Raw genomic sequence first — 20,425 nt, 5'->3', positions numbered from 1 at the left:
ATACTTTGGAGACTGTATCAAGCAGTTGATTCTCCTAAGCAGGGATAAATGATTCCCCCCCCATTATTTTCCTAGCCAGATCTGTACTCCCATAAAATTTTCACATCAATGTGAAGTGTATTCTTAACCATGAGCTAACAGGAGCTTGGCAAGTCTAAAGGTAACCAATTAAAAGGTTAAACCCTTAGATATGTAACACTTGGTAAACAGTAAAACTACTCTGTTCACAGAAAACAGGAACATAATTTATTAATTTAATAATAAATAATCACTGAGTGATCCTAACTTTGGAAGGCCAACAAGAGAAGCAACAATGAATTTACTTATCTTAAACCATTGTGGCAGGACTTCTCTTTTAGACTGCCTAGCCTACCCCATACAAATTACAAGTCTGAGCAATCGCACACTAGAAACTTTAGAATGTTTTCTCAATAATAACAGATATTAAAGATAAAAAGTAAAGATGTAAATCGTGGTAATACCTCTGCCTGTCAGCCCAAGGTCCATAGTTGAAGTCTGTTCCTTTTCCACAAACAATGTCCAAACCCCAACACGGTGGCAGATCCTGTAATTTGCTGTCTTCATTATTTGCTTCTCCATCATTACTTTCCTCCGTCTCCTCTGGTACGAGACCTATATTACATAATATAATAAACAGATTATTTGAGGAAGCTGCTTCAAATTCGCACGAAAAATGTTTGTTAAGCACAAGACAATTAAAGTGTCCTGATGTCAATTTTATTTGAAACCACTACAGTGCGTAAATATCAAGCCACAATCCAATGCAGACTCCCAGTGGAAGGGCGAGAATATGACCAAAAATCTCTGGTGTTTTCCGAAGCACTCCTCACTGATGTCAGTGAAATGCTGACATACACAGCAGTTTTATCTGTTCAGCATGCTCTTTACCAATACAGGCTTTCCTACGCCTATCCTACATCAGTATGCATTGTTATTGAACATGTTACCTTTGTTCAAGATTCAGGCAATACTTTTACATGGAGTCAGAGCAAAAGCTTTTGCAAACAAAAAAAAAACCTCCAGCAAAATAACATGGTAATATAATTCACTGGATTTAAAGTGAAAAAGACAGACACCCCAATATTCAGAAATCAATGGATCAAATCAACTTCCCAAAATCCCCTATAGGTATTGTCCCCACTGCTGAAGTACTTTTGAAAACCTGCATCTTTTTCAGTTTACACCTTAAAACACAACTTGTTTCAAGAATAAATATCAAGATTAATTGCTTCCAAGTTGCAGACAAGACTTGTGGAAGGCACTGCTGACAGAGTACCTACATCTATATAAACTACTCGCTGATAAAAACATTGGTTCTACCTGTACAGTTATTTCAACTATGGAATACCCCAGGCCTCTTACATGAAAGAGCCTAGAAATTTACAACAACCATTAAAAAGAATGCAGCTCCAAATTTCACTTCCTTCTAAATATAAAATACGTAAACTTTCTCTCATTTGTTTCAGTAGAAATTTCTGTCATTTGCAGAGAAAACTCAGGAACTTATAAGCATTCATAAGTGTACTCACGAATGATTTTATTGGCTCCAAAGTTTCACACTAACTCTCTAAACATTAAAGAAAAAAAAAAAAAAAAAGAAGGAATTGCAAGTCCAGACAATCAAATAAACAAATAGCCTTCAATTCCTTTACAATTTTATCTTTGTATTTAACAAAGATACCTGGTTCATCCATGTAGTAATAGATATCGACATCGTTGGACTGCATTACAACAAATCCTTCGCCCATCAGTCTTGGTGGTCTGTAATGGAAAAAGAGTGCAAAGATAAAATTGAAAAAACAACACACCAAAATTAATCTTTATGAATTCAAGTAACTTTAAGTGTAACATGTTAAGAATAACAGAAGAGATTACGTAGGTCAGGCTTACTTGTAGCTTCTAAGTAGTACCTATTTAACCACGGAATCATCAATAAAACTCCTATCTGTGTCAAGCAAGCCAACAGCAGAGGTACAGTGTATGTGGCGGTACCTCACCAGAAAATTTTGTAGGCAAGACCCAAGTTCGATGCAATCCCAAGATACTGGCTTCATGAGTCTATACTGGTCTTGCTAGCAGCCTGACGGCAGGCTGCCTGGATGAGCCACAGGCTACCTTATCTACCAGGCATCGGTCTTGTGTCACACTACCAAAAAGGTGGACGCAACAGACAGAAGTGCCTGGGCCACACCACAGTCTGCCCAAACGCAGCTGTTTAAGCCAAATTTGAAGTGCAGGTTGTAACTTCAGTTACTCTCCATGTCTCTCTATCACACTGTGACTCCTGATCTGCTACCTCAGGCTGAATACCTTCTGAAAATAAACAGCGAATATTTAAGTTTATCTTGTCTCAAGTCTCCTATCAAAAAGGTAGCTGTCATATTGCTAGGCTATGTCTACCCTGATTTGCAAAAAACCCACTTAATCTTTACATTATTATTATTACTACTACATAGAGTAACTTCAAAGTTTAGTTAACGCAAGCACAAACATACCAGGTTCCTCTCCACAAAGACATTTCTCAGATATTATACACCCCAACCAACTACCAAAGTTTTACTTTTAATGTTTCTTTCCATCAAGAGTTCCTTTCTCCTTGTCCTACATCGTTTTTTCACCTGCTAATTGTTTTCTTACTAAAATAGCACTCTGATCCAAAGGGACATCTTCAGTAATTAGACCATTAGTTTAAAAGGGGAAAAAAAAAAAGCTGTTCTTCCTCAATAACATTTCCCTCAGTATAAAAGGATATAAGTGATAAAACTAATACACGAAACACTTCTCCTAACACTATTATACTGGTTTATTACAATCCCTTTCTTACAGCATTAACACATGTTAATTTACATACTATTAAATTTTCTAGTAGTAATACTACTATAATATGAAAGTTCCATTTTTACTGCAAAAGATGTTTGCCACTTTTCAAACACTTTTATAAGTTGCTAGTTCTTAACTAAAAAAGAAAATTCCAATAACAGAAATACACGGTCTAACAGCATGGCTTGTTAGAAGCACATTGCCCATTTTACCGCAGCTCATTCCAAATGCAGAAAAACTTGGAAAATATAGAAAAGAGCATATGCAGAGCCCATATAGTGCCAGAAGTTCTTGAAAAGCAACAGAGCAGGAACCTTGAAATCAATTTTACCTTGAGAGTAATGACAGCAGTGAAAGATTAAATACTTTCTACTCACTACCAGTTTTCCATTTCTTTTTTTCTGTCCGAAATTGAACTGGCCTCCCCAACAAGATGCAAATAGAGCAAGATGTGAAAAAAAAAAAAATCCAACCCAATCATTTACTGGCTCAGGAACAGAAGTGGGAAGGAAAGCATTTAGAGATATGCAAATACTAGCTCATGGGAAGAGTTCAGTGTATTCCATCCGCACTTGTGAACAGGCACAGGCAGGTCAGCAAGACTGCCAAGCACACCGTGGCACACGTGCGATTGGTAACCTGCCCCTTGCACTGAGCATACCGCCATGGGGCTCAGGGGAAGCCACCCTGCTTTGTAACACAGGAGAGGGGGAGCTCACGCCACCACCAGCTGCAAAATCCAGGAGCCTGGCAGTAACTTCTCTAGCGGCCACAATGGCTCGCCATTGCATGACGCCACCCCCAGCAGGGCACACCACTGGGCAGGGGCTGCATCTCATTCCAGCAGCTCAGCATCTCCCCGTGAAGGTCAGCCAGCCGCAGCACGAGGCAGCCGTCTATGATGGCAAACTGTACTTGCTCCCTGCTGCTCAAGCTGCTGTATGTTTTGTGCTGTGAAATACAGAACACTATATCCCTTTCACATGAAGGGCACAGGTCTGGAAACACTATACAGCTTTACCTAAGCTATCTACAGAAATACACTGGAGAAGGTACGTGACTGTTTTAATAAAAATTACTGTAAAGTATGAAAGCATAGGGCAGATTTAACAATTGTTTATTTCTGTCCTCCTAGCAGCATTTACTTATACCAATTCAGAATAATTAATAATTTTGTTTTAATCTAAACCACTATCTTAAATGGCATTACAGAGTCTTTGTGCTGAGTTGTCTTCACAATGGACAATTTGGCTTAACTTCACAACCTAACAGAAACTCTCATGTAGCTGTAGGAAAGAGAAGTATCTACAGGAAAGCTTTAGGAGCTGACAGAATGGCCAAATCCTCCTGTCAAACACCCGCTGACACGTCATACTCATCACCTTTCCCATACTCCACTTTCTGGAGTAAAGGTACGAAGTCTTACACTAAATGGAAGTGCAAGGGGTGAAAAAGGAACCAACAAAACCCCATGCAGTAGCTAAATGTGTTCCTCGGTCCTTTTCCTCAAATTCTTTTCATGTACGTCTTTACCATGCCTACACATTCCATTATACATTTCTGGTTTGTGCTCTTGTTCTGAACTCTCTGAACTCACTACACTTGTAAAATCTTTTTGCCTGCTCAGTGTGAGTTTTTTCCACAAAGAGGAAAGTTCTCTTCCGTATCATCATGTCTTGTCACTAGTTTTTTGATTCCACTTTTAAGAAGAATCTGAAAATAGACAGTAGATGACTGAAGTAGCTTATAGTTTTGTATTATCAAAGCGTCACAGGCCATAGCAAACAAAACAGCAGCCAAGAAAAGTGGTATCTTTCCTTACACCAGTCCTAGGCTCATCACAGGTTAGGTGATAACCAACAGGTGGTGAATCCAGTAGCAGAACCTATTTAGCTTTAAGACCAACATCTATATTTTTCTTAATAGGGATGAATTCCATGGTCAGTTTTCACTGCATAGCCATGCAAAAAAGACACGGTAGTGCTTCTTTTAGCTGTATTCCCAGCTTAAAGTGCACAAGAAGGTACCTCCACAGAAAATGGGAGGCTCCCTAACCTCAGCAAGAATAGTTTCACCTTGCCAGACTTAGCTGGTGGAGGTGGTAGAACCCTAGAAACTCCAACATAAGTCATTTGCAAAACCTAATTTGATAATAGCAAATAATGATAATGAGTTTATCATCATCATTAAAAAGTATTTCCTAATATCTTATCTTAAACTTCCATTTTGAGCCTGCTGACTCAGTCACTGCTTTCCAAACTTGTTCTCCTTTGATCTGCTTTTCCTAGCACAATTTTTTTTTCCTTGGGTTTCAGAGGATTTCTTTGCAAGAAGTGATGGAGGCATTGACATGTCTGTTTGTAATATAATATGACAGCTTTCAAGGTGAGTTTTTGATGTTTGTATCGATTAGCCAGTCTGTAAGAAATTTCATCAAGTCACTTAGCTGGTTTTTATATGTGTATTGCCTGCAGGAATTTCTGAAAGTTAAGACACCCAGCTTCATTTTTAAGCCAAAGAAGCACAAGAGGGCAGGCTCTAAAGTTTGAAATATTCCCCATTCCAGTGAACTGGGTCATTTGTTGAATCTACCCAGGAAATTAGGGCATGTTTTCTGCACAAATGCCATCCTTCAGCCATCAGGAGCTAAAGGGATGGTGACAACATAAAGAGAAAATACTTTGCGGAAGCAGGAGAAAAAGCTAATAGTTTGAGTATCTTAATCCTATTCTGTTTTAATCTTGTTTGTTTTCAATATTAGTTTGAGAAATTTCCTTTGTCGTCATGTTGGAAGAGTAAGATTCTGTACACATCCACAGAATGATCTCTGAAAACCTATGAAGGTATATGATAGAAGGCAGTATTTGGCTGATACAAAGCCAATTAAGGTACAGGCAAACAACATAAGAGTTTATTTGCAAAAATTGTAATTCATTCTCTGGATGTTGTTGCTTAAGAGGTATAGAATAGGTATAATCATAAACATAATTGCCCAAGGGTAGTATACATTATTTATTTTTTGTTGAGCAAATAATGTCTGTGAAAAGACTCCAAAATTCAGCAGTTTTGTCCAAATTATCTGTTGAATATGTAACATTGCAAGCATTAAATAAGATAATGCAGAAAATTCTGGTTACAATGTTCATACCATATCAGTCAGGGACATTAACATAGTATGCACATAAATGTCTTGCTGGTTAAAGTATAATAAAACAAGAATCCTAGTGTCAAATCACTTCATGCAAGCACCCTTTCTTTTGTTCAACTTACTGCCATTCAGCTCATTAGAGCTGCATAACCCTGCTTATGTGGGATACACAGAGGTAAAAGAATCAGCAGTCTGTCTTCAAAAGATAACATGATTTCTACCATAACAAGTGCGCAGCTTTTGCTCATTTTTTTTCAAATTATTTTCCAAACCATAAGCAAATCAGCTCTACAGAAGTTAACACTTTAAACCTTGTATTTGTACTAGAAATGTATTGCTGTCAAAGCCTGTGTACAGATACAGCACCTGAACGAAGGAAAATAAAAGTTGAATGCAGGATGCCCCAACCCTGGAAACATTCAAGGTCAGGCTGGACAGGGCTCTGAGCAACCTGATCTAGTTGAAGATTCCCTGATTAATCACAGAGCAGAACACACACAAAAAAAAAAAAAAAATCTTTAAAGAGATAGAAAACCAGTGCTTTTCTCCATAAATAAAATAGTTTCAAAGATTCAAAGGCCCAACATTTAAAACCTTCAGAGTGGTAGAAAACACCAACCATCCAAACACGCTAAGAAAAATAAAGTCACAGAAACACAACCAACATTCTTTTCTCCATTTTCTTAAAATAAATAATAAAATAATATGTAAATAAAAATACCCAAAACTTACTCATCATTCTGAAGACCAACATATCTTGGACTTGGAACCAGCATGACTCTAACATTTTCCAATTTTCCTTTCACAATGTGCATAAACTGATCAAGGTGGCTCGAAGGTGGTTTTGTGGTATATGTCAAAAAAGCATCATCAAAGTTAATACAAAGTGTTTGTGGCTGATAATGATTCCCAAATGCCAAGCGACCCTAAATCAAAAAGAAAACCCAATTACACATTACACACTGCTCTTATATATATGTACATGTTGACCTGTAATAATGCAGTTTAACTGGCCATATGCCAATGAAGACTATGGACAAAAATCCTGGCCATAATCTCTGCATACCTAAAAATACTACCTTGTACATTAAACTCTCAATATTCTATCTCCTGTCACCTCCATAATAGTTTTCCTAGTTTTTCTGGTAGGCAACATCAACTTTTAAGGAACATGTCCAAATACCTCTACTAAAAAATGCAGGGAAGAAAAGAAAAAAGAAGAAAAAACCCCAACCCAAACACCTCCCAAAAACTCAACACACCACACATCATACAACATGCATTACCAAGCTTAATTACTTGGTGATATTCCTCAAATCATTACAAGTCTAAGACACAGGTATTTCCCAAAACAGAGAACATAACCATGTTTCCATCAGCACCAGCAGGATTTGTGACTGTGTCAGAGAAGTGCTGGTGGTATCATTTTAAATCTTTGTTAAAGCATGAAGGAGAACAAAAACTCCAAAAGAATGTGTAAGAAAAATGAATGGCAAGCTTGATTTTTAAACATATACTGCTAACTATTTTCATTATCAGGGTCTTTTCACTTACCGTGCTCACATTGACTTTAATGACTGGAATAAGCGATCTCCATGAAGAAGAAGGGTCTTGAGATTCTGTTTTTACTTTAACACTACAGGAAAAAACGGGTTTTATTATTTTGTCTTTTCTGCAGCAGAACTAATTAACTTTTTCTTCTAGGGGTCTTCAGTGCACAGATCCCAGGGAGCACTCCTTCCCACAGGGGCGCCTCCTGTAAGTGACCTGCTAGCAGACTACTGCTGACTCCTCCAGGGCCTGGAGGAACAGCAGGGAACAGGCAGCTACAGCTTGGGTGCTGGTACGCTGAGCCGACACAGGTAGGAAACAAGCATGCCACATCTAACACTCAGCAACAGTTCAGAAAAAAAAAGTCTGTTCTAAATATTCCTATTTAGGTGTGGGATTTTTCATTTCCCAAGACACATCCTGCCCAAAGTTCTTCCTGCACCTGTCAACAAGGGCATAAGATGAAAACGTGAAGAGGCTGGCTCCGAGGCACAGCCCTTACTCCAATTCAGAACGGCCACAGCACCCTGCAGCTGCCCACTAATTCAGTAACACGTACTGGCCTGGCCAGCAGCAGTGGAAGGACTCAAGTCTCATTAGATCTTCTCTGCTCCTGCCAATAAATCAGTCTGGTGTGATTCTGCCCAAAGACAGGCTTATTATTGAGCGTCTGATTTCATGACACATAAGCCATGTAGAACTCCTTAAAGACACACCTCATGTTTTCCCGAGTACCCCAAAAAGAGGAATGAAACAAGAAGGTTTGTGTAGCTAGACACCAACACACACCCCTAGAAATACAACTTGTGAAATCAGACTGAGTTTAAAGGTTAGAAACCAGTAAGTCCTCCCAACACCATGTAGATCCTCACATTTTGTCTATTGAATGTCTTCAGCAGCTGTTACTTCTACTGAGCAATACCATTACTATTCTGCAAGCTTAACCCTCTTCAACACATGCCCCCTTTCCACATTGTACTTCAAATAGATTTTTTTCAACCTGTCTCTGATCATTAAACAAAGAGTGTTTAGTTTGTTTGGTTGTGTTTTTTAATTATCACGGTAGGAATCCGAGGAAAGGAAGATGATTTAGACTGTCAGGCTCATTGCTGCAATTTCTCTCTCAGCTGCACTTTAACCATTTGGCCTCCAGAGCCTATGTTAACAAAACATTACCAGATCAGTTCAGCACTTCAGAGCAAAGCATCAACAAAACAGCAAAATTAATAATAATTTACCTTTCAAGATTGGTATGTGTTCTCTGCCTCCCGTTTACTTGTGCTTTTTCATCATCTTTCTTTGCTGGAATTATTGTAGGATCCAATCCAAATAGTTCTTGAAGTTGACCATAAAGCTCAGAACGGTTGTACACATGAAATTCAAAGTCATTCACCATAATATACAGTCGTGTTTCTGCCTTTGGATCTAAACAAATAGTACGAAAAGGGTTTCCAATTCTATTCCAATATTCCCTTGCAAATCAATAAAACTTGGTAAGGAGCACAGTTGCATACAAAATACAAAACCAAAAAGTATTTCACCCTTAGGTCACAACCCAAAAATAAACCCAGGCATGAGCTGCAGAAAATGGTAAACGAGGTTTATTCAGTTTCATATATAAAACCAAACAAGAATCCCTCTTGATGCACAGCACAGAAGCCTCTGTGCCAACTTCTGCTTTTTAGTACAGGCATCAATACTTGAGACCAATTCAGTCTCAAAACCCAAATCGTTTTCTAGCCAAGCTCTGTGGTACAGCAGGCCTGAACTGGGAAAAAGCTTTCTTTTGCAGAGAAACAGAAAACACCAATATGCAGAACTCACAAGAAGCATACTAATTTTGCACAATTGGTCAAAATATCCACAAATTAAAATTTTAACTGTAATATCAGCTTGACTCTCTGATACTTGAAAACTAGTTTAACATCTGCTGGTTGCATACAGAGCTGTTTGTGACATACTTTTGCCTTAGATAGTATGACCTAATTATGTAGTTAATGTGAGGAAAAAGCTCACACAATTTCCCCCTAATTACCCAGTTGAAAGAGTGCCCATTACACGTTCACTCAAGAGACCTGAGCTGCTCTAAAACCCAATCTGGTCTAAGTCAAACAGACTTTAGGAAGCTGAAGCATCAACGGTTATTACAGCAGTCCCCAATCTGTAACTCAGTGGGTACATTTCCCACAGACACAATAAATTAAGAAGTCAGAGCAAACACCACTGCTGTTGTGGCCAGGGTCAAGAGAAGAAATGCAGCTGGCCAAGAGCCAAAGCTTATAGACACCTGCTTTATTAAATGCATCCTCTTTCCTATCAAGCTTATCTGTCCCCCACTGTTACACATCTATACAATACAACAGCAACGCATCTTTTAGCCCTCACAGCTAAATTACCAGAAATTTCCATATAATTATTAAACAAAAAAAAAAGAAGTGAATGCATTGCAAGTCTCCAGAAAGCACTGACATCACAGTTTTCTTGAACAGGAGACAGAAAAAAGTTAGTGCGTTTATAAAAACAGGAAGGAACTGAAACAGGCTCATTATCAAATCTGTTTGTTGGTAATGTTAACTTGCATCAATAAGATATAGGCAAAGGATGGACAAAGATTGGGATACACAATAGTTCACCTGGGAGATCTCAGTATCATCAAGAAAACAAATAAATTTAATTTTTCAATTCCTGGAGGCAAGCATTAGACTTCATTAACTAAATGAAATCATATGTAGTAATTAATTTCTTTAAAGAAGATTTAAAGAGACAACTACCTCTTTCTCCTAGTAACAAAAATAAGATTTGACTTCCACACACCAAGTTTGTTGCCTAAGACACTTTTGCAAAAGAAAAATGCAAGGAAAAAGAGACAAGTACATCTGAATGTCATATACTTAAATGATGCAAAAGAAGTACATATATAGGTTATGTAACAGTAACTACCAGTTTGATAGCAAAATACTGAAGTTTTATCAAGATTTGTTGGAATCAAGGTGATTAACGTAGCCAAGGTTTTAACACTGGCATCCTACAGAGTTCAGTCAAGATGTATTATTTATTTCTTTATTATTTATTAAAATGTTTGCATCGCACCCACCCAAACCATTCAACATAAACATACCCACTAAATAAGCCCTAATGGGAACATGAAACAAGTCACTCCCAACAATAAAAAGTAGTGGAATTGGTTCTCAAAACAGTATTTCCCCTTCAAATAGTACCACACAAACTATACTATATAGTTTTACAACATGAACATTAATACTGCTGTGGCACCTAAGCCAAGACATCTGGGTACACCCTATTCACAACACAATCCTCCAACTTGTGTTCCTAAACCACTTTCATTTCTCAAGTATGTACAAAACCTATTCTCAAGTCCCAGTATGATTGAACTTAACACTCGAAAAGACAACCCACGTGCTTGACTTTTTGTATGAAATTCTTTCAACATTGCTATGACAAGCTTAGTACAAACACAGTGCCACAATGAAAAACAGATTGCACTTGCCAGGTCAAACTGGGGAACTTTAATAAAAAAACAAAAACACACACACACATGCAACTTCACTACATGCTATCAATAATCATTACCCAAACTTTTTGTGGTTCAAACCTTCTCTTATGCAAGGAACTCTGATTAAGGCTTTATGAAGAGCATCCTTAAATTACAGTACAAGCCAAGAATGGTAACAAAATACTTCTCTAAGTTTTAGAACATGGGGAAAAAACCCAAAGAACCCCAAAAAAGGATGCAAAGCATTTTCATTTTTCCTTTTTCTGACACAGAGGTTTAATAGTGACACTTCCTAGCATCCATTACTGTAATCTACCCTTTGATCATAAACACATATTGACCACCAGAAGTTCAACAGGAAGAGTACATGATAAACCATTTTGCAAATCACACACAGCGCAGTGAACGCAACTGTTCTCCCCTCTTTTGCCTAATAACCTTCACTGTTCTCTGACAAAACCTCAGATGAAGCTCTGCGCCCCATTTTTATTTCTTTCTGTGTCCTCATAAGACTTGCAAAAGTCAGTGGATCTCAGCAGGTCAGCAGCGACTGGCAGGCACTGCCACATTCTTCAGCTCCTCAGGAAGAAAGCTAAGAAGCCATGTGATTAGAAAGCAATTATCAGGGAAAAATATTCCAATAACACATGAACATATTCTGTTGGCATGTGGAACAACACTGCATTTTTCTTACCAACAGGAGTAACAACCTGGAAGCTGAAGTTTATCAAGATTAAGTATGTAAATCCTAGCATTAAAAACCATTTTACTTTGGCATCACTTACTGAACATGTCAAATACTCATCATCACTCAATCTTTATAAAAGGTCACTTATTTCGCTTCCAGGGAAAACTTTACAACTTGTGTGACTGGGTTGGATGAACATCAAATCCCTTTCTGGTTCTAAAACCTCTGAATATACAAATTAGTTTCTAGTCATTCTCCTCCCACAAGCTCAGTGGGGAACATATGAGCCTGCACTAACTTCAGCACATTCCTTCACAAGACAGAGACATAGAAGCTTTGTACACATTCGAACAAACAAAGATAGGTTTTAGAAAATTTAACATGTCCCCAATGCTGAAGTTCAGCTCCTTATGTACAGTTGTAATGGCACTTAACTTTAATAATCTTACCACTGAAAACTGGATTATCGAGTACAGCCCTTTAGCAAAGAGGTGATGTCAAGAACACCTGAAATGACCTGAAAGGGAGTTGACTTATTAAGGCCTTTAAGTATTTCAGGAGCTCTCACCGGTCTCCCCTTTGTGCACAAAAAAACCCTCCTCTAACACTCTGAATATGTCTCAGGAAAAAAAATAAAACAGAATGAGGTCACATTATTTCTGCATTAACAGGACTTTAAGTTTATCACTACTATGAAAAACAGAATCCCATTCCTGTTCTGTTTCACACTATTGTTAGGACACATTGCATTTCAATTACAGAACTTAAAACCAAAACCACTAAAACACTCGGAAACTAATTATTATTGCTTATATCAAATTCTTCATAAGATGTATTTTTTCCAAGCAAAATTATTGAAATATTTAGGTCTTGTGATTTTGTAAGAATCTGGTGGGATTTTTAAATTGTTACTAGCCCTGATTCAGCCTCTGTGTTTTTCTATAGGAAAATCTCAGCTCTATTTTGTCTTTTTTTATTTTATGAAGGATCTGAAACAAAGGTATGCATCAGTAATGTCTAGCTACAGCTGGTTTTCCAATCATTCCCTGTAACAGCTGTAAAGCAGTAATCCTTGAACAAAACATACATCTAAGATGCGGTATATCATCAGCCATTTGATCAGGTACAGGTATTTCTGTGGCAATCAAGCAGGTTAAAAAGTATTGGGAAGAATATAGTAAAATAAATTAAGAATCACTGAAGATTTTATTTTTCCTTTAAGGTTAAAACCGAAAGCATCTCTGCTAAATAATCAAAATGTAAATTGAGTAAGGTTATTTTTCCTAGGAAAACAAGTAATTATTTAAGAGAGTATTTTATTGACATTACTTTGCTGTCAGACCTATACACCTCTGACCTCCTTGGTTACTTGGATTATTTGTACGCTAATTATGCGGTCTTAAATGCCAGCAGAAAAGGTTAAAACCTTGCAATACTGCCAAGCAAAAATACCAGCATCAAAGACAGACACAACTATCTTTATTGCATTAAGTTCAATTCCTTTTTTTCATTCTGTGAGCCACTAGAGAAATACGTTTTAACTAGCAGATGAAGCAAATTCTATGAAAACCTGTTGGACAATAACCTGTGGTTGGAGAAATCTAATTAACTCTAAGACTAGGTGCCACTTTTTGAATTAGTCTTCTTACGGCATAAAGAACTTGAATTGTGTCCTATCATCTCAGAGGCTTAATAATGCCTCAATAAAAAGAAGTGAGCAACTCTGAATGGTACCTCTTATTTATCTGCATAACATGTATGCAGTACTCCTACCACTGTTGAGTTGGTAGTGACAAAGCAGCAGCTGTACAAGCTTGATGACAAGCTTAAGAGGCTTCACACCATCAGAGGCCACTTCCAAAGGGGAGATGGGGGGGGGGGAAGAGAAGTCCTCCAAAGTTCAATGAGCCTCTCAATCAGTGCCCTCCTCAAGTGCAGACAGTTGCTATTTCTGGACCTCCTTGAATTAGCAATGGAGCTGCAATGCTTCAGAAGTCAAGAGAGGCAGGACCTCTCATTCAACCAGATTCTAATCCTATAAATGACTAAGCACACATCACTAGGCTACTTATGTTTTCTCACAGTGTTTTCCGCAGACACAATTAATCTCTTGCATCTGGTATTAATCATCATTCTTCAGCCAGTGATAAGGAGGAAAAAGAAATTAATTTTTCACACCTCCTCACTTTATGACCACAGATGTCATCAAGACACAAGGTCATCCAGTACTAAAGAACATCCCCTACTATAACACTTTTACTAAAACACTAACATCACAACACTAAAACTTGAAAACAGGCTCAACTGTGCTTAGACTACAGCTAACGAAGGCTACTATTAAGGTTAATGGTTTGTATTAAGCAGGGTTCAAGTCCCTGGCAATGAATCCTGTATTTATTTCACTGTGTTGCTCTAGTCTACTAACATAGATCAACTAGTAAAAAAACCCTATACCTTCTGATGATTCAATGTACTTCAGGTACATGTTAACAGATCAATTACACGCATGCAATTGTGCAAAGGAGGTATTTTTCTGCAGGCTACCTGTAAACTTAAACTTTGAAATCTTTTTGAGAAACTTACCATGCTGTTTCTGCTTAGGGTTGTACATCTTCCACCAGCGAAATATGATAAACCCATCTTGAATTCTAAATCAAATAAATTAGATAGAACAAAAGAGAGTGCTAATGCAATATCCTATATGCAGCTGCACAACATGTTGCCTTGTGCAGTGCAGAGATCTGCAGCTGCAGTAGTGGACAAGCAATATTAAAGCACAAAGCATTACAGCAGCAAGCATACAGTACAGTACTACACAATTATTATGTTAGGTGAAACTTATAAAACCCCATACCCACTGCCTTCTCAAGGCTTTCCAGATTTAAGAGTAAGAATCAAAATTACAAGCTATTTGCTGTGTGCAGTTCATGAAACAAATTATTCTCAACTCCAGTAAATAAATGCAAACTACTTGGCCAAAATGAATCTTCCAGATTTAAGAGCAGGAGCGTGAGGGAGTGAAAGACATTAATGAAAAAAAATTGCTGTCCTTCAAACTCTGAAGTGTTTTCTTTCACAAATATTAAGGACAACTTATCCAGTTCCAATTGATAATGCTCAAACAGCAAACGAGCTAACAAGTATCTAAACACATCTCAATACTATAATCAAAAGAGTCAGTTCAGTTTTAACATTTATAAATATATTTACTGCTCATTTGCAAGAAAGTATTTTGATATGTGTTATTTAGACATACGCATTTATTGTATTTCAAATCACTATTAGAAGAGTGACTCCCTTGGAAACCTGTACCTGATAGACATGTCTTCTGTGATGAAATAGATTTCGCGAACCATGACTTTTCCAGACAGCACAGAGAACGAAAAGGAACCTGGTGTGGAAATAAGTGTTTACCAGACATTAGCCTAAATTTGTTAATGCTTTATTTTCTGAGCAGGAGGAATATAGTACAAAACAGGTTTACTGGGTATCTTGAGTCTTCCCTTTGAAAACACACTGACTTTCAGACAAGAAGGGAAGTCAAGAGATTCAGAACATACAAGACAAAAAGGATGCAGCTCTAAAAGGTGCTGGGTTTGGCACCACCCAAGAATACAACCAGTACCCTGAGACACACTAGTCACTCAGGTGCCTTGTGAAGCTTGTGAAAAGAGTTAGGAAAGCCATTTTGAACATTGACAGTACCAAGCCCTTGTATGCAAGACTGTAATTAAGAGAAATAAAGATTCTTGACAAATTTTTCAAATTTTCAATGGCTATAACATTTTTATTCCAATTATTATGACAAGTCATGTTTACAGCAGGAAGGATTAATAAGCGTGAAACGACCAGCAGGTAATGTAATAGCCCATATTTTTCCTAGGGCTTCTCACCTCATCCACAGAAAGTTAAGTAAACCATGATTAAAAAAAAAAAAAATAAAAATCAACATTAATTGATTGAAGCCAAGCTGTAAATCATAGAATTAATGTTACACTCTTCTTACTGATTAAGTTTATAAAGAACACCACATATTTGGTCAGCTATGTCCATCTGTCTTTACTTAACAGCAGTTTCACACAGAAATTTTAATAAAAGCCTACAGATCAAGTGTAGCAGCCAGTAAGTATTTCATCTATATTGCTGTTCAAAAAGCTGGATTTGAAGGTGATCTGGATTACAGTTCTTAAATTCTTGAGGACACAAGCAAATTATTGTGGGGGTCTCTTTGGCAGGCAAGCATGGGTAGGATTTTTTTTGGTTTTAAGTTTTCACTACACTTATGATCAATAGTTGCAGAAAACATCCAGAACTAAAGTCATCATTATTCTGGGAAGCAGACAGAAGAAGGCATGGAAGAATAAATGAAAGAAAATTAAAAGTGCCATCAGAGTGAGGTTGTGGGATAGAGCCCTCTGTGATTCAGCACCAGATATTTTTGTAATGTGGGCGAGTGCCCAAGTGATTTGTACTGACCTGTTTTATTCAAAAACGTTTTAAAAGATAAAAAAAAAAAAAAAGAAAAAGAAAAGTTAATGGATTTGATGCAAATGTTCTAGCCAGTATAAATTCTACATAATCACAGTCCCAGTATGGATTAACGTTAGTTGTTCAGACAGCTTATTTAGGAAGCAAGGACACTGCCATAACAGGGAGTCAAGGCTTGAGACTGTACTGTGCCCCTCTGAGTCCACTCCAGCGGTCGCTACACTCACTTTAGAGGCTGTATAACCAGCCTCAAAGGTGTGGGGGAGTGGGAAGCTGCACCTTAACACGGAATTATAAGGCAAATTCAGAAGTGGATCAGGCAGGCTCCATGGAGGACGGAGGTCAAGCTTCTCCTTTTAGGATACTAACCACTATGGTTATAGGGCTTTGAAAAAGTACATGTTTTAAGTACACAAAGTATACAGACCAGAAAAAAGTGAACTGAACATTAAAAAAGCCTGCCAAGTGAACTTTAATATAAAATAATAAAAGACATCAATTAAAAAGGGGGGGGGGGGTTCCACCTATGCCAAGAATCCTCCCCTCAAACATGACATTGAACTTTTTTCTTCTTAAATTCAATCCATGCTAACCATTTTCAAATTACTATAACAAAGGAACACTTTGATTTTACTTCAAGTTTTTAGGAAATTGAGGTATAATAAAAAGCAGTAGATAAACAGCGGCATTACGGTAATCATAACTTACCAATATGAATGTAGCCATGTTTATACAATCTGTTAAGAACCAGTGTTAAAATGAGTCCAATGTTCCGGGAATTATAATAAGTTAGGTAGATAATCCATCCGCAAGACAATATTGTCGCTGTTGAAAGATTAAAATTAACATATTTTTTAACTATGCTGACCCAGATAAAAGCCTTACCTCTTAAGACTATAAAGCACAACAGTGTTCTTCCTACTCTCAAAAAAAATTTGAAACTGATGGGACACTTTAGTGTGTGTTTTCAGAGTGACGGTGTAAAGAAGGGTGTGAAGAGATGGTGGGGGGGAGAAGGGGAAATGGGAAGTACAGAAAAATACAGATTCTTCACTGCTTTTCTATTCCCCAATATAAAAAAAACCCCACAAACCAAAACCAACTGTTCTACAGAGGAAATATATGCAAAAGGCATATATTTCATTATTTCATTACATCCCTTATCATCCAAGAAGTTAAAATTTCACAGATCAAATCATAACATGCATTATCTCACATGGTCATTTGTTTCAAAATACCCTAAAAATATACCACCACTAAAGTCACGCTACATTTCATCTCCCGTAACTTAAATTTCTAGTCTTTCACATCTTAGCACAGGAAACATTATCACATCTGAAACCACTTCCTAAGCTGCTGTATCCTGAAAGAAATGTACCAGTCCTTGGGTTAGCAGAAATCTGTCAACACTTCACGCACGGAATTTGATAGGAAAAAAAGAAAATAGCAATCCGATTAGAAATATGTTTAAAAAATAAAAAAATAGGTCTGCTAATCCCCAAAGTAATTTTTACTTTAGTTGATTAAGAGCTGGTAACCTATTTCTGACTACAAGGGTTCTCAAACCTTCCTGAAGGACAAACCCAAAAGGAATGGGACTGCCAGAGAATGGACTAGTTTTTACTGACTTTACTGATAATTACCATTCTGTTTCACCTAGAGCGGAGTGGGAAAGCAAGGAGGTTTTGTATTTGAGGTATCTCTACTCATTATACTAACCAAACTTTGTAAGAGAAATTTTTCACTTATGTGTACACTTCATACTGAAAAACTCAGTTTTATTGTGCCTTTTATGGGAAATGGGAAGTGCAGAATGGCATATGGGTATGATGCCTTCACTCTGCAGAGTTCAGATGGTTATTCAAAAAAAGAAAAAAAAAAGCCAACAAAAAAATTCAAAAAATCCAAGCTGTCCTTTTACTGCCCCTTAATTTTTTTGCAGTGGGATGCTCCACTGCTTTGTAACAACACCTGTGCTTTCTTGAAAGATGAGAAGGTAAAAGAGAAAAACTTGCGTAACTTCCACCTTTTCCCTACTGGAAAATGGATCCGGTGTGGCCAAAATCCAAGCAGCTCATAGACTTAGGCAGGTAAGCTGCTTGGCATGTAAAACAAATCAAATTTGCGTGGGTGATTACACAGAAACAAGGCAGGAAAGAAAAAAAAAAGTTTCTTTCCCCAGGAAAGAAACTGCTCTTGGTATTCAGTGAGGGCACACTCCAAGGACAGGGTTTACCTCCCCTTGCTTTCAAATGAGTAAGATACTCACTGCTGATCCTCTATGAATGTAGGGAGAAAGGTGAGATGACTCACGCTGAAAGGCCCTCATTCCAGTAATAAAACTTAATTTAAGATTAGAGTTCAACCAGACACTTAGTTTCGAGATACCAAAGCCAAGAAGGTACCTTCTTAAGGTGGCATACACAGAAAAAACAGCAGACTAGTGCAGTTTCCAGGCACAATGGTCCTAATCCGCTGCCTTACCACTAGTCTCATCTCTGACACAAATTGTAGCATTTTCTTTCCCCTCACTAAATTTAGTCTCCACTATTAAGCAACAGATCCCATAAAATCTATTCAACTCATAATTACATTCTTGATTTTAAAAGCCTCTTCACGGAAATCACATTTTGGAAATTACTTTTGGAAAGTTTTACTGCATGCAACTTTTAGAAATTATTCTAGAATTGAGCAACAGCTCTTTGAGGAGCAAGTTCACTTCTGGAATGCATCACCTCTTTTACTGGGATCAATAGTTAGCTGATTCAGGATTCAGAAGAAACTACTGACTTCCTTCTTTGTTTTCTCATAACAGGACGCCATTGGTCAACAGATGAAAGCAAAGGAGGAATGGCTGGTTGAAATTGGGTCAGTTAATAAATGTTACTTTAATATGTTTCTTATCCAAACCTCATAGTAACAGGAGGCTACCCAGCTTTTTCTGTTGTTTGTGGCATTGTTTCTAAAATATCAGGTGGTTTCTTAGAGTTGATCGAGAGATCAGCAGCTCCCTAAAACTGCATAATTTTATGTAGGTCATTCTCCCCACAGAAAAAGGGGATGAACTGTATTATTTCCTGTAGTTCTACCCACGCTTCTGTGACAAAAGAAATGTGTAAGTTTAACACATTCAAGCAAATAAGAAAGCTAAGCAAAGCTTTTGGTTTAAATTATAGCTGCTACATGGGATTGCTTATCTCCTACGTACTTTCCAAGTAGAATTACTAGTAGTTTCTCTAAGAATCCAGTGCAGAGCAGGAAACTCAGAGAAAGAAAATTCTGCAGACTGTAATTTGACACTTTTATTCTTTGGTGAAAGACCTAAACATCTTCATGTCTCAAGTCAAAGCTTCCAGAGACAATTTTTTTAGATCTGTTCTGCATCTGCTCCCCATTTTACTATGAGCAACTATCAGCATGGTGACTTCCCTTATTTTCATCTTGATTACACTCAGAATTTTATGCTGATTATGAACTTCTCATGTCAACATATAAAAGTGAAATAAATAATATTCAGAAAGCACCTTTGGCTAATGCGCGTACACCTTTTTCATTCAGTTTGGCCTACTGAAAAATAATTCCAGTACATCAATAGCCAACTGACATGCTTTAACTTCCCAGAAGTCAAAAAATAAAGTTGTTTTTCCTGTGCTGCCCCTCACTTGAGGTCCAAGAATCAAGATCAAAAAGCAGGCATTATCTACCTTTGGAAAAGTCCAAATCCATCATACACTTCTAGCACTCTTTATCTGGACCTGAATACAACTTATTTTTTATTTGCCTGTCCCTGATACACCTGTTTATAGATTTAGAAAATAAAAGTACCTACAGAAAAATAAACAATAGCACCAGTGTTATAAAAAAGTTAGCATACCTAAATCAGGCATCTTTACAAAAACAGCCCATAACCGAGTACATGACAGTTTGACTTAAAGGCTTATTGTGGCACACAGTTTAACCTAGAATTTGTGTCATTAAACACAGTAGTCTTTGTATCACTTTTCAGACTATACAATATTAAATGGCAGATATGTAAATACTGGTATAACAAAGTTATTGTATCTGCCCGTCATGTGCTACAGTGCTAATCCTTTGTTATGGTATTACAGTTAATCACGAGCTTACTCTGATGTTAGAAAAAGCTTATTTCATGGAAAGAAGTTCTCACTGAGTTCTTATTTTGCACAGTCACAGT

The 20,425-nt window shown here is 37.4% G+C and overlaps 1 protein-coding gene across 12 annotated transcripts in view; it reads right to left on the bottom strand.

The window, feature by feature from the left end:
• The window catches only part of BLTP1 (bridge-like lipid transfer protein family member 1), a 125,014-nt gene that overhangs the window by 96,099 nt on the left and 8,490 nt on the right, over positions 1 to 20,425 (bottom strand). For all 12 annotated transcript variants that reach the window (XM_056358447.1, XM_056358456.1, XM_056358513.1 and 9 more), the window contains exons 3-10: positions 16,939 to 17,055; positions 15,055 to 15,133; positions 14,326 to 14,390; positions 8,779 to 8,965; positions 7,544 to 7,625; positions 6,722 to 6,915; positions 1,703 to 1,782; positions 483 to 633 (exon numbers count right to left, since the gene is read on the bottom strand). In XM_056358447.1, the coding sequence (XP_056214422.1) occupies positions 483 to 633; positions 1,703 to 1,782; positions 6,722 to 6,915; positions 7,544 to 7,625; positions 8,779 to 8,965; positions 14,326 to 14,390; positions 15,055 to 15,133; positions 16,939 to 17,055 (955 nt within the window). The remainder of the gene's footprint in view (positions 1 to 482; positions 634 to 1,702; positions 1,783 to 6,721; positions 6,916 to 7,543; positions 7,626 to 8,778; positions 8,966 to 14,325; positions 14,391 to 15,054; positions 15,134 to 16,938; positions 17,056 to 20,425) is intronic.

The sequence above is a fragment of the Falco biarmicus genome, chromosome 1, assembly GCF_023638135.1.
Source record: "Falco biarmicus isolate bFalBia1 chromosome 1, bFalBia1.pri, whole genome shotgun sequence".
Lineage (NCBI taxonomy): Eukaryota > Metazoa > Chordata > Aves > Falconiformes > Falconidae > Falco > Falco biarmicus.
The sequence above is the reverse complement of the archived record's forward strand: the minus strand, read 5'-3'. Positions and strand labels throughout refer to the sequence as shown.